This window comes from Rana temporaria, chromosome 2 (genome assembly GCF_905171775.1).
Source record: "Rana temporaria chromosome 2, aRanTem1.1, whole genome shotgun sequence".
In the NCBI taxonomy this organism is placed as follows: domain Eukaryota; kingdom Metazoa; phylum Chordata; class Amphibia; order Anura; family Ranidae; genus Rana; species Rana temporaria.
The window spans coordinates 56,722,146-56,737,503 of record NC_053490.1 but is presented as its reverse complement, the minus strand read 5'-3'; the positions used below and the strand labels follow the sequence as shown (position 1 = coordinate 56,737,503).

The 15,358-nt window shown below is 43.4% G+C and overlaps 1 protein-coding gene across 1 annotated transcript in view; it reads left to right on the top strand.

Annotated features, from left to right (window-relative positions):
• The first annotated feature begins 560 nt into the window (after positions 1–560).
• LOC120929035 (stromelysin-1-like) overlaps positions 561–15,358 on the top strand; it is a 33,553-nt gene continuing 18,755 nt past the window's right edge. Inside the window, exons 1-4 of the mRNA XM_040340221.1 lie at positions 561–865; positions 6,437–6,540; positions 12,740–12,888; positions 12,973–13,098. Coding sequence (XP_040196155.1) covers positions 701–865; positions 6,437–6,540; positions 12,740–12,888; positions 12,973–13,098 — 544 coding nt within the window. The 5' untranslated portion in view covers positions 561–700. The remainder of the gene's footprint in view (positions 866–6,436; positions 6,541–12,739; positions 12,889–12,972; positions 13,099–15,358) is intronic.

Here is a 15,358-nt window from a genome sequence, read left to right as displayed (position 1 = left end):
CCGGTTGGATTTTTGACTGATGGGGTGTAGGCAAGACTGATAGAAGTCAGCTTCATCGGATATCCGACGAAAAAATCCATCGGACTAGACTCCATCAGATATCCGATCGTGTGTACGAGGCTTTACTAAATACCTTGGAATGTCACATTCCGCTACTCCTAAATACTTTGGAATGTCTACTTTCCAAAAAGTTTTTTTTTTTTTTGTACTTGTTAGGGTCTCAAAAAATTAGATACATTTTCAATGATTCGCACAATAGCTTGTAGACTCTATAACTTCCACAAAGGCCAAATAATATACATTGATTTGGGTTATTTTTACCAAAGATATGTAGCAGTATAAATATTGCTAAATTTTATAACAGAAACAAAGAAAAATCCATTTTCTTTTTTCATTTATAGCGCAAAATTTTAAATAAAAAAAAACTAGTGGTGATTAAATATCAACAAAAGAAAACTGTGAAAAAATTGTTGTGCAAGCACTAAAAAAGCTGAAAATGTGTATGGTTAGGAAGTGGGTTTAAGTGCCCAGTGGGCAAGTGGTTAAGTTTTAGCATGGCCTAATTTTTCTGTTTAACTAGAGATCTTTCCTGATAAAGTGTGAAGAAAAAACAAGTCTTGCATCATAACACTTTTATTTACCACGTTTAGATGTTATCAAGACTTGTCAGTTTTAAGCATCTGAGGCACCTTATAAATAGATGCAGCAGAAAATCATAAAGCTAGCAAATGTTTTGAGGAGAAGCCTTAATCTGATGCCACATGCAGCAATGAAGATCCTCTCTCTCGTGATGTTGCTCTTATCAGCAATTTGTCTACAATTTTCTCATCACAGTCACATTGGAAATGAAAACAAACTTGCTGAAGTAAGTATATCAGCAGCAATATGAATTGAATTTTAGATACCTGTGCAAATCTTAGAGAACTAACGAGTTGTAATTGACAAATACTTTGAGTACCTGTCATCACAAAGAAGCTGTAAACCTTCTTCTGTGTTGAACTTCAGAAGCAGAAATGAGAAATGCAGAAATAGCGATGTCATTATTAATACAGCCTTATTTTTTATTTTAAATGCAAGCAATGTAAAGAACTATATTTTACTTGATACAGCCTCTTTATAAGAGAGCTCAGAGTGAGGGAGGGAGAAGCAGCAAAAGCAACCAATTAGCTAAAGAGATGAGCTCATATGTCTGCTGCATTTCTTTTTACTGCCTAGGACAGGGGAGGGTGGGAAATCTGTTATGCCCTGTACACACGATCATTCGTCTGATGAAAATGGACCGATGAACCGTTTTCCTCGGACGAACCGATCGTGTGTGTTCCCCGTCGTTAAAGCCTAGACACAACCATTTTTCACGACGAGAAAAACGACAATGTAAAAAACGTTGAAAAAAAATATAGCAGGTTCTAAATTTTTAATGACCATTTTTCTCATCGAGAAAAATGCTCTGGCACCCACACACGATCGTTTTTAATGACCAATTAAAAAAAAAAATTCTCGTCATGAAAAACGGTCATGTGTATGCGGCATTAGGACAGACACACAAAACCTGGCAGTTAAGGCAGTTCTCATATATGCATTGAATCTATATATTTAGCAGTTTGCCTGGAGTTCATATTTAGGTTTGGATAAAGTAGAGTTAAAATACCTGTGAGATAATTTTTTGTCCCATTTGGGGAGAAAGGACAGAACATCAAGTAAAATATCACAATATACAGCTGTCTCTGGAACAGGGGTCACCAATGGAAGATTACCATACTTCCTAAAATTTTGGATTTTCAATCACTTTCTGCCTCGCTAGTCAACAGGACGAATGAAGCAAGGGATCTAACATTTCCCCATTCTATCCAAAACCGAAAAAGAAAAATAGCGACAGATATACTTTAAGCTGCCTACAGACATTAGATGGTGGCCTAGCCGTTTTTCTAATGAACGTTAATGCTGCAAACATGCAAATTTGCATCAGATGAACTTCCCTTTCTGTGCCTTTAAATGCAAACGGATGCTGCAAGTGGCAGTCAGTGTCAGGAAAAAAAAGTCCCTGACCTTTCTCTTAGTAGACTGAGGAACATCAGGAAAAGTCATTGAGGGGCCCACAGACATTACAGAATGTTCCCCAATCCAAATATAAAGCATAGGATTGGGTGAACGTTACTTAAAATCTGTAGAAGCAATTTAGATCATAGAGATCAGTGTTCGTTTTTAGTTGTTATTGATTTTAGGGCAGCACAGTGGTGTAGTGGATACTCTTGCCTAGCAGTAAAAAGGCTCACAGGTTCAAATCCCAACAACCCTACCTGAGTGAGTGAGTGAGTGAGTGAAAAACGTATATAGCGCAACACATGCGAACTGAATCACCTCTGGGCGTTTGCATATTCTCCCTGTGCCTGTGTGGGTTTCCTCTGGTTTCCACCCACACGCCATCCGGAGGGAGGGAATATTTATTCAGCTCCGTTTGCATGTTCAAATAAACAAAAAAGAAAAAATACTGCGCTATCTCATAGAGGTTAATAATAAAGCCGCTAACACAGCAAAAGAGATCAAGAGTTGCTAGTAAAACATATATGGAAAAAGTGTAGCGCTAACAGTGAATCAATTGTGATAAAACAATCTAAATTGTATCGTGCAACACCACATGTGAACTAATGGTATCGGTGATAAGTAAAGTCCATAAATCCTTGACTGGATAAATGAATTGAATCCAACTATGTTGATAAATGAACAAAATCCAACGGTGAGAAGTGAGAAGTCCACCACCACTTATGACAAGGGGCTTACCAGATGGATTGGACCCAGAAAGGCATATACCTACTAGGCCAATCAAGCTTTGTTAAAGATGATACACTGAAGAGGGTACACCATACACGTCTTGCGATTCGGTATTATTGAAAAAGAGACCTCAGGCAGACAATTCAGGAATGGTTTTAAAAATCAATATTTGTTTTTTAAAAATCAATATTTATTTTTTTAAATAAATATTGAATTTTACGGAATTATGCTTTCTGGGTCCAATCCATCCGGTAAGCCCCTTGTCATAAGTGGTGGTGGACTTCTCACTTCTCACCGTTGGATTTTGTTTATTTATCCAGTTATTGAAAGTCTTTCAACATAGTTGGATTCAATTCATTTATCCAGTCAAGGATTTATGGACTTTAATTATCACCGATACCATTAGTTCACATGTGGTGTTGCACGATACAATTTAGATTGTTTTATCACAATTGATTCACCGTTTGCATGTTCTTCAGCATTGGCTCAAGTCCCGGCCAGCCGCCTGCCTGCCTATTCCTTCTTTTCATAGCATTTTTTGTTTGTATAAACATTTTGAGTTTGCAGCTGTTTTTTATTACTATAGATAAGCGCACTTTTTTTCATTTTCTGCCTATCTCCTTGCCTTCTCTGGTGGAGGGATCTTCCTCCGCATCCCATCCGATAGTAGCCGGGGTCCGGAGAGTGAGACTTGACAGGCGGTGAGGCGGGCGGCGACGGGCAGAGAGTCACTTATTGCCGCCCTTACTAGTAAAAAAAAAAAATATGTCCCGGATTTCATTTTAAAAATCTGGTCACCTTAAACTAGGACCACACCAGGGACAGGGAAATAAGAGTAAGGCCGCGTACACACCGGCAAACATGTACGATGAAACCGGTCCGCCGGACCGTTTTCACCGTACATGTCTGCCCGGGGATTTCTGTACGATGGCTGTACTAACCATCGTACAGAAATCCGCGCGTAAACAATACGCGGGGCGTGCCTGCCAGTTAAATGCTTCCACGCATGCGTCGAAGTCATTCGACGCATGCGAGGGATGGCGGGCGCTCGGACATGTACGGTAGGTCTGTACAGACGACCGAACATGTCCGAGCGGGCAGGATTCCAGCGGACTGTTTTAAAACAAGTCCAGGAATATTTGCCTGCTGGGAAAAGGCCCGGCGGGCAAATGTTTGCTGGAATCCTGTCCGCTCGGCCCTACACACGACCGAACATGTCTGCTGAAACTGGTCCGCGGACCAGTTTCAGCAGACATGTTTGGTCGTGTGTACGGGGCCTAAGAGGCAAGCACAGGAAACAGAAAAGGCACAGACATAAATACAATTCTAACAGGGGTTCTAGCTCTATTACTCTACTAAAGAAACGTTTTAATTTCTGTCTGTTGCTGATGGAGAGTCTCCCTCACTTCAAAAATTGAGAGGTGTTCTAATCCATATCCTCTCTATCAAAAACTAAAATAAGTTTTGCCTTTTAGTTATGCTTTAGAAAAAATGTTTTAGCTGACCATGCACTTTGAGGCCAGCTTTAAATGGGCTTTGTTTTTAGATCAGATTGTGGTTAAGGGTAAAGTCAACAGCAGTTTTATACATTCACATTATCAGAGTGTAATGAAAACATCTAGCAGTATTTATATTCTGTGGTTATTTTATGCAGCTTGTACAATTTTAGGATGATCAGTCATTGCTTTTGGACTATAGCAGACATCTTTTGGATTCTAATTGGCCTCTGAACAATTTTTTGCACTGATATTTTTTCTCAAAAAGAAATGTCTACAAATAATAATTTTCCAACAAGCTCAAAAGTAATTTCACAAAACAAAATACACTACAGCGCTATCTCTGTGCCAAACCCATGGTCATAGGATATAGTTAAAGGAGTTGTATAGGCAGAAGTTTTTTTTATCTTAAAGCAGTTTTAAGATAAAAAACCTTGTGTGTGTAGCAGCACAGCGGCACCATTGGATCAAAGTCAGCCAATCAGGGGAGAGAGGGGGCAGGGCCAAGTCGGGGCTCCGTGTCTGAATGGATACACAGAATTCTGACTCAGCTTGAGTGCCCCTATAGCAAGCTGCTGGCTGAGGGTCACTCAAAGGAGGGAGGGGCTAGGAGCAGCAAAGAGGGACCCGAGAAGAGGAGGATCCAGGCAGCTCTATGCAAAACAAACTGCGCAGAGCAGGTAAGTGTTTGTTTTTTAAAAGTGAGCCTTTACAATCACTTTAAGCAACTGATTGAAATAAACAGCCCAAAAAAAATAATAACATTATTCCCAGAGGTACAGGAATAAATGTCAATAATAAAAAGATTGGCTAACACCATAGATGCTTGCAAACTGCATACTATAGCCCGAGTTCCCAGCCAACCCCAGGCCTTGTGGGCTATTAATTCTCAATCAGCAATATGAGACCCGGGGCTTTTTGGGGGCCCACGCAGGGCTATAGCCTGGGTCAGCCCTCTCGATGCCACTGACAGAGTCCTGACCTCAACCCGATAGAATACCTTTAGGATGAATTAGAGCAGAGACTGCAAGCCAGACCTTCTCATCCAACATCAGTGCCTGACCTCACAAATGTGGGGAAGAATGTCCCATAGACACACTCCTAAACCTTGTGGACAGCCTTCCCCCGAAGAGTTGAAGGTGTTATAGCTGCAAAGGGTGGGCCAACTCAATATTGAACCCTACGGACTAAGACTGGGATGCCATTACAGTTAATGTGCATGTAAAGGCAGGTGTCCCAATACTTTTGACAATATAGTGTATACAGTGTATATGAGCCTGGATTTGGGCTTTAAGGCACTGGATTCTGAAAGGGGAAGGATTTAGGCAGTCTACAAGAGGACTGGAGCATTAAAAGATCCTTTAAATTTATAATTTAACTTGGATGCTTCCAGTTTAGATGAATGATTAAAGCCTAATCTTGTAAAAATATAGGGGCAGATTCACAAAGCAAGTACGCCGGAGTATCTACTGATATGCTGGTGTACTTTCAAATTTCCTGCGTCGTATCTTTAGTTTGAATTCTCAAACCAAGATACGACGGCATTTGGGTAAGATCCGACAGGCGTACGGCTTTGTACGCCTTCGGATCTTAGATGCAATACTTTGGCGCCCGCTGGGTAGAGTTCACGACGTTTTCAGCGTCGGGTATGCAAATTAGCTATTTCTGTCGATCCACGAACGTACGCGCGGTCGTCGCATTCTCTTACGTCGTCTGTAGTCGGCTTTTTAAAGCTGCTATTTTGTGGCGTATAGATAGACATGCCATGTTAAAGTATGGCCGTCGTTCTGCGTTGAAATTTGAATTTTTTTTGCGTAAGTCGTCCGTGAATAGGAATGGACGTAAGTCACGTTGAGGTTCTAAAAATGGCGTTGTTGCGACGTAATTTCGCGCAAAGCACGGCGGGAAATTTCGAGACGGAGCATGCGCAGTACGATCGGCGCGGGAACGCGCCTAATTTAAATGATCCACGCCCCCTACCCGGATCATTTCAATTAGGTGGGCTTGCGCCGGGGAATTTACGTTACGCCCCTGCAACTTTACAGGCAAGTGCTTTGTGAATCAAGCACTTGCCCATAAAACTTGCGGCGGTGTAACGTAAATGCGATACGTTACGCCGCCGCAGATCTACGTGAATCTGCCTCATATTTTTTAAATTCTATGTTTTTCAGATGGATACTGCAAAAGTAAAGAACACACCAATATGTGGATTTTCGCATGTGTTCAATCTCAGTCCAGAAACAGGTGGATGGATAAAGAATAAATTAACATACAGGTTAGAATGAAACATTTTCACAGAAAAAAACATGTCTGGTTCATAGATTATTAAAGGATAATTAAACCCAAAAACAAAAAAATTGACCGTAACCTTCCATTCCATAAATGTAATGGTTACCTTAGTTTTTTTACTTTTCAGAACATCACAGAAATTAACCACTTTAGCTCTGGAAGGTTTACCCCCCTTCATGGCCAGGCCATGTTTTGCGTTCCAGCACTGCGTTACTTTAACTGACAATTGCACGGTCGATTCTTACCCAAATAAAATGTATGTCCCTTTTTCACACAAATAGAGCTTTCTTGTTGTAGTATTTGATCACTTGTGCATTTTTTATTTTTTGTGCTATGAACAAAAAAAAGCCCGAAAATGTTGAAAAAAACACCACAATTTTTTACTTTCTTCTATAAAACATATTCAATATTTTTATTTTTTTTAAATCGAATATCTTCATAAGTTCAGGCCAATATGTATTCTGCTACATATTTTTGGTAAAAAAATCCCAATAAGCGTATATTGATTATTTTGCACAAAATTTGTAGCGTCTACAAACTATGGGATATTTTTTATTTATTTTTTTCTACTAGTAATGGCAGCGATCAGCGACTTATAGCAGGACTGCAATACTGTGGCGGACAGGCAGACACTAACTGACACGTTTGACTTTTTGGGGACCAGTGACACTAATACAGTAATTGGTGTTAAAAATATGCACTGCCACTGTACTAATGACACTGACTGGGAAGGGGTTAACATCGGGGAGATCAAAGGGTTAAATGTGTGCCTAAAAGAGAAGCAATCAGCACAAACAAATAAGGGTAAAATAAAACGAATAAATGCGAGCTGAACACTATAGGTTAATCACATCGCCTACAATCAGTATACAAGTAAAATAGTTTGTGCGGCGCAATAAAAATTGAGAGAAAAAAGTCCATCCAACAGTAGTGAGGAACTACAAGTCCCAGAATGAAAGGCAAGATCCCTAGTGCAGGAAGGTGAGGTCCAATCAACTGGTGAAATATAGGCGACAAACCCTCCACCACAAAGCCAATGCGCTTACCAGAACAGGTGGACCCCTGATCAACAGAAGGTCATATAATTGTATCCACAGAGGGATGATGGTAATCTCCAGCACGGCAATGGTGACACACTAGCTCCCCCCTCGTTGACGAAGTCCCGCAAGAACGTACCGCTGCTTATGGGGAGGAGGAGATAGTGCACGGATGTCACCCGCTGCCATCTCTGGATCCTCGGATAACATAACATTGTTTTTATTGGCAAATGTTATATCGAGCTTGTCACCTTGTGCCAGTATCATATGTCTCTATGTTAATCTTAAAATAAATTTGCGGAGAACACTTAGAGTGTGTCTTCTTATCTTTTTATACTTACCTTGGATGGTTGGCCCTATTGTAACGATGGAAACCATTGCCATGCTGAAGATTACCATCGTCCCTCTGTGCATACAAGCGTATATGACCTTCTGTTGATCAGGGGTCCACCTGTTCTGGTAAGCGCATTGGCTTTGTGGTGGAGGGTTTGTCGCCTATATATCACCAGTTGATTGGACCTCACCTTCCTGCACGAGGGATCTTGCCTTCCATTCTGGGACTTGTAGTTTCTCACTACTGTTGGATGGACTTTTTTCTCTCAATTTTTATTGCGCTGCACTAACTATTTTATTTGTATATTAAATGTGTGCCTAGCTAGTGATTTTGTGTACTGTAGGAGGTTCTTTTACTAGGGAAAGACATTGATCTGTGTTCCTGCTTTGCAGGAACACAGGATTCATGCCTTCCCTACTGACAGAATGGCCATCTGCCTTGTTTATATAATCACACTGTCGTTCTGTCTGTGTGTACTAAAAGATCGGCAGGTGCCAGCGGACATCCAGTGCAGATCAGCTCCTGCTGTGTATAACCACAGCAGAAGCAGGTTATTGATGGTGTGCATGCACGCCTCAGAAGTGCAGGATCACATATATATATATGTGATCCTGCACACAGCTGCCTCCCGATAGCGGACAAAACTGCTATAGGGTGGTTGTCAAGTGGATAACTTTAGATCCTGAAAGAAATTCAGTTATTTTGTAAATTTCGGTGAGCTGAACTGAAAAAATAAAATAAAAACAAGTTCTTGAGATGGCCAATCACCTTACCTCCTATGTAATGGTGGATATGAACATAGGCAGACATATTGGAGGTCCAGACAGGGACTACCATAGGTACAGTGAAGAGGCAAGCATAGTCACCCAGTGACAGAAAGTGTAAGGCCTCGTACACACGGCCGAGGAACTCGACGTGCCAAACACATCGAGTTCCTCGGCCAGTTCAGCCCTGAAGCCGCCGAGGAGCTCGGCGGGGCCGAGAGCTCCCATAGAACAAAGAGAAAATAGAGAACATGTTCTCTATTTTCTCGACGAGTTCCTCGGCGGCTCCATCGGGCCGAAAGTGTACACACGTCAGAGTTTCTCGGCAGAATCCGGCTCTGACCGAGTTTCTCGCCGAATTCTGCCGAGAAACTCTGTCGTGTGTACGAGGCCTTATTTGCAGCCATACTAAATGACAATGAAGAGAAAAAGCCTAAAATTGGAAAGTGATGCAGGCAATTCATCCAAGACCTGCTAAATGGCAATACATAACATTTTTGCTTTTGGGTTTAGATATAAAAATACATTTTGTGCAATGTAATTGTGTGCTCAAATGTAGTATTTTTCCTTTTTTTTCCCTTTAAAGTCCTGTATTGCCATTTGCCATATTTTTTTTATCTCACTTTACCTTGGAAACAACTTAAAAAAAATATATATATTCTATATTACCAAAAGTATTGAGATGCCTGCCTTTACATGCACATGAACTTTAACTGCTTGCTGCCCGCCTGCCTTCAAATGACGGCAGAGTGGTGTGGCTCTCGTTCTGGGACAACGTCATATGACGCCGTTCCAGAACGGCCGCACCCGCGTGGGCGCGCAGTGCGGCGATCACGACCGCGCTGTGTTGCTAACACATGTTGTGGCCCTGATCTCTGTAAAGAGCCGCGTCTGCGGCTCTTTTACCATGTGATCGGCTGTGTCCAATTACAGCCGGTCACATGTAAACACGGAGATGCCGGTAATGGGCTCTCCTCGCCTCACACTGACAGAGTGTGTGGAGAGGAGAGCCGATCAGCGGCATCTCCTCACAGGGGGACACGTAGGAATGTAATCAGGGCACTTATCATCAGTGCCCTGATTACAGTATATCAATTTAAGTGTCACAAATCATTGCCCACCAGTGCCAGCAATCAGTGCCCACCAGTGGTACCAATCAATGCCCACCACTGCCCACAAGTGCCACCAATCAGTGCCCATTAGCAATGCCAGTCAGTGATGCCTATCAGTGACGCCTATTAGTGCTGCCCATCAATTCCCAGCACTGCTGTCAATCAATGCCCATCAGTGTCGCCCATCAGTGCCACCCATCAATGTCCATCAGTGCCCATCAGTACCACCTATCCATGCCACCTATTAGTGCCTACCAGTGCTGCCTATTAGTGCCCACCAGTGCTGCCTAACAGTGCCCACCAGTGCTGCCTAACAGTGCCCACCAGTGCCACCTATCAGTGCCCATACGTGTGGCATATCAGTGCCACCTAATCAGTGCCCATACGTGCCACCTCATCAATGCCCACCAGCTCAGCCTATCAGCACACATCAGTGAAGGCGGAAAATTACTTGGTTACAAAACTTACTGACAGAAATGAAGTAAAAAACATATTTTTTTCAAAATTTTTGGTCTTTTTTTGGGAGGAAAAAATAAACCCAGCAGTGATTAAATACCACCAAAAGAAAGCTCTATTTGTATGAAGAAAATTATAAAAAATGTGTTTGGGTACAGTGTTACATGGTCACGCAATTGTCATTCAAATGTCTACAGCGCTGAAGGGGATGTAAGTGCCTGGTAGGCAAGTGGTTAAAGGGGTTGCAAAACCTCAAGGTTTTTCACCTGTATTAAGGTAAAAAACCTTCTGTGCTACAGAACCCCCAGAGCCCCCCTTTTTCTTACCTGAGCCCGATCATTTCAGCGATGACGACGAGCACACCAGCTCCGACCGGTGTCTCGGGTCCTCATTGGATAGATTGATAGTAGCAGGAGCCATTGGCTCCCACTGCTGTCAATCAAATCCAATGATGCGGGAGCCGGGGGCCAAGTCCAGCTGTCTGTGTCAATGGACGCAGCAGCTGTACGCGGGAGCCCGCCCGCAAGAGTGCCCCCAGGGAAAGCGCTTCTCCGTGGGGGCACTCGAGAAGTGGAGGAGCCAGGAGTCTCTTCTGGGGGACCCCAGAAGAGGAGAATCACTACCACTTGCACAGAGGAGGTGTCAGAAAGCATGAATCAGACCAAGACAGAAGTACAGTTAAATCACACTTGTTTAATAATAACAATAAAAAGATAAACAGAGTAAGCGTAGTCAAACAAGCCAGAGTTCAGTAACCAGATCGGGTAGTTGGCCAAGCCAATGTCAAAGAGTCAAGGATCAGGAGCCAGAAGGAACGCCAGTCGAGCAAGTCCACAACAGGAATGCAGGAGAAAGTCTCTGTGATGTTGACAAAGGCGAAGGCAGAGATTAAGTGAGCTGGAAGGTTTTAAGTAGGCAGGACTGATGGGCAGGAAATCATCAACAGGTGAGTCACTGTGGAGAGAAAGGAGCTGGAAATTAGCCAACAGCTGAGCGACCAGCTCAGAGAAGGAAGGGCTGAGCCCAGCCCTGATAGCATAACATGTTTGTTATTTAAAAAAAAAAAACTTTTTACAACCCCTTTAATGGCACTCACAGGGTGCAGCGCAGGGCACAGTTAACATTCCCGCACCAGGTCTGAAGACCAGTGAAGAAATCAGTTTGGGTCAGGGCATCCCTGGATCCCTGGACAGGTGTGTGTTTAACAAAAATCAGCAGCTACCAGTGGCGGTTCGTCCATAGAGGGCGCTGGAGCGCCGCCCCCTCTGGCTCTCACCGCCACTGAGTCTAATAACATAGATTCATGCATTGCACGAATCTATGTTATTATCGCCGCTGCCGCTGTTCTATTCAGATGGTCGGCGCTCATGTCCGGCCATCTGAATAACAGCAGCTGGTTGGCTGTACGGAAGTGCCTATCAGAGCCAGCGGCTCTGATAGGCTTTCCAAGTACAGCTCTCAGCCTTCCAGATGCTTATCCAAGGAACGTACCGGGGTGCGTTCCTTGGATAAGACTGACAGGCGTCTCAGCCAATCAGGTTGGCCGGTTCTGGCTACCGGTAACCTGATTGGCTGAGACGCCTGTCAGTCATCGGGGGCAGTAGAAGACATCGAGGGGTGTGGATGGCTGACTCCAGTAAAGGTAAGTGCCGGGCAAGGGGGGAACAGGGCACTTTACAGGGCACATCGGCTACGAAGAGCACAGTCAGTGACATCAATGGGCACAGTGGCGACAATAGGCACAGTGGGGACAATTGGCACAGCGGCATGAATGGGCACAGTGGCGACAATTAAGGGCACAGTGACATCAACAGTGGCGACAATAGGCACAGTGGCGACAATAGACACAGTGGGGACAATTGGCACAGCGGCATGAATGGGCACAGTGGCGACAATTAAAGGGCACAGTGACATCAATAGTGGCTACAAGTGGGGACAATGGGCACAGTGGGGACAATTGGCACAGCGGCGACAATTAAAGGGCACAGTGGTGACAATTAAAGGGCACAGTGGTGACAATTGATGGCACAGTGGTGACAAATGATGGCACAGTGGCTGTGTTTGATGGCATGGCACAGTGGCGACAATTGATGGCACAGTGGCTGCGTTTGATGGCATGGCACAGTGACTGCGTTTAATGGCATGGCACAGTGGTGCAAATTGATGGCACAGTGGCTGCGTTTGATGGCATGGCACAGTGGTGCGAATTGATGGCACAGTGGCTGCGTTTAAATGGCATGGAACAGTGGTGACAATTGATGGCACAGTGGCTGCGTTTGATGGCATGGCACAGTGGTGACAATTGATGGCACAGTGGCTGTGTTTGATGGCATGGCACAGTGGTGACAATTGATAGCACAGTGGCTGCATTTGATGGGCACAGTGAGACTGCAATATTTTTTTTCATTTTTTTTAATGACTAAAGAACCACTTTAAATTATGGCTGTCCATTATTATTAATTTACTTGTTATATTTTCCCAGAATACTGAATTATACACCAGACATGCCTGGATCTAAGGTTGATGAAATTATCAAGAAGGCGTTCAAGGTGTGGAGTAATGTGGTACCCCTGACGTTTACCCAGGTTCATGTTGGTGCTTCTGATATTGATATATTATTTGTAAAACAGAGTAAGATTCCCAGCACTTACCATTATTTTACCCATTATTCCTATGAGGATATTTAGTAAGACATACAATGTTTTTTTTCCACAGTTCGCAATGATCGCTACCCATTTGAAGGCCATGGCAATATACTAGGAAATGCTTTTCTACCTGGAAATGAAATTGGTGGAGATATTCACTTTGATGACAATGAAATGTGGACATATGATCAAACAGGTGCGCTTTCTAAATGTTATACACATTCCATGGTCACGTTCATATTTTAAAAGAGGAGTGAACATATTGTTATACAATCTTGAAAGCATTTTGTTTAAGTGACAATAGGAACAGTATAAGGGTCCAATGAACGCAAGTTTCCCATGACTGCAGCAGAAAAACCTCAGAAAAGTTAGCCAGGGCAGTGTGGGCACCTCCAGCCCTGAATGTATGTAATGAAAGGGGCCATGCTGGAGTGTCTATTGATGCTGGCTGCTGCAGTATCTATTTTTGCTGGGGGATCAATTGTTGGTAGGGATCTACAGTTAAGGGAGGGATCTATTTTTGCTGGCTGTTGGTGTATCTATTGTTGCTGAGGTGGATCTATGGTTAATGGGGATCTATTATTGCTGGGGTGGATCTATGGTTGCTGGGTGAATATATTGTTGTGAGGATATATTGTTGCTGGGGGGGGGTGATCTATTGTTGAAAAGGGGGGTGTATTGTTGTTGGCTGCAGGGGATCTGTTTTACAGATTTGTATTTACAAATTCCATACAAATTACTTAGTATCACAAAATTATACTTGTTTCTGTATTCTCTAAAAGGGGTGGTACTGAGAGGTGGGTAAGGGTGGAACCAAGGGATGGTACTCATGGCCGGGTAGTGGGTAAAGACAAGGGGGTGACTTGAAAGTGGGAGTTCCTGTACCTATTATCTGAGGAAAAAAGCCCTGGTCAAAGCATAGCTATGGTCAAAATGTAAAATCATGTATTAATTTCCAAATTGACATTCAATTATTTCCAGCCTACCCGCTTATTCTGAACAATCTTGAAGTTTGTAATTGTAAACTTAATGATCCACATACATTCTCTTCTATGAATTCTGTGACAAGTATTAACTATGCCCTGTAAGATAGCCACTGCTGTGCCACTGAATTCAGAGAACCTGCCTACAGAGGTACTGAGAGGAGGAGTCTCAGGAGGGGGAGTCATTGCTTACAGACAGCGAGGTACTTTGGGATGTAAAGTCTTTACAAATGGAAAGTAAACCGCATAGGACAAGCTGCAAAGCATGCTGAGAATTCAGTAATAGATAGGCAGCACTCACAAGAAGAAAGGAGACATTTAAAGTAAGCTTGTGGTTGAGGCCTACTCTCCCTGTACACAGGGGTAATATTCACGCTGAGCATGCTTATCAATGCTCGGGACCAGGTGGAGACTACAGTCATGTGAACATTCTAACATTAAGGCTGTTCCCTGACTTAAAGATAAGCCTTCACTTTGTGCAGTAATTAAAGTACTTAGGGCCAAATCCACAAAGATCCGGCGTAACTTTTTTTTTTCCATTTAAGTTACACTGCCTTAAAATTTCTACCTAAGTGCCCGATCCACAAAGCACTTACCTAGAAATTTTGGGCTGTGTAACTTAAATTCCGCCGGCGCAAGGCGTTCCTATTCAAATGGGGGCGATTCCCATTTAAATTAGGCGCGCTCCCGCGCCGGCCGTACTGCGCATGCTTGTGATGTCATTTTCCCGACGTGCATAGCGCGAAATTACGTTACGCCGAGCTTTGTGGATTGCGACGGGTCAATAAAGTTGCGTCGGGAAAAAAAAAGGATACGGCGGAATTTTTTTTTTTTTAAATTTTAAAAAAATCGCGTCGCTGGACAGAAAGGTCTGCTTTTACATGGTGTACTAACTTTACACCTTGTAAAAGCAGCCCTAATTTTGCGTATGCAAACTAAAACTTACGGAGAAAAAACGAAGCTGAAAAGCTTCGTGGATCTCCGTAAGTGCTAATTTGCATACCCGAGGCGGCATTTCGACCCAAAATGCCCCCAGCGGCGGATGCGGTACTGCATCCTAAGATCCGGCAGTGTAAGTCCCTTACACATGCCGGATCTTCTGTCTAACTATGGAAAACTGATTCTGTGGATCAGTTCCATAGTTAGGAACAGGGATACGACGGCGTAACAGCAATTACGCCGTCGTATCCCTTTTGTGGATTTGGCCCTTACTTACTAAAGTTGCTCTGAAAAGTGCTGTCCCATGTCACTACACACGTAAGTTGCATTGGGAGGGACCACTTCACCAGTCTAGCATACCTCTGTTACCTCACTCCCAGTAACAGAATGGGTTCCCACCCAGCACGGACCTCATGTGTCCTTCACTTCCCGTACCTATGTGACCAGGCCATGGATCTCGCTACTTGAGACCTGTCACCTTACCAGGTACCACATCCGACGACTAGTTGCTTTATGCCTCGAACCTGTGCTTGG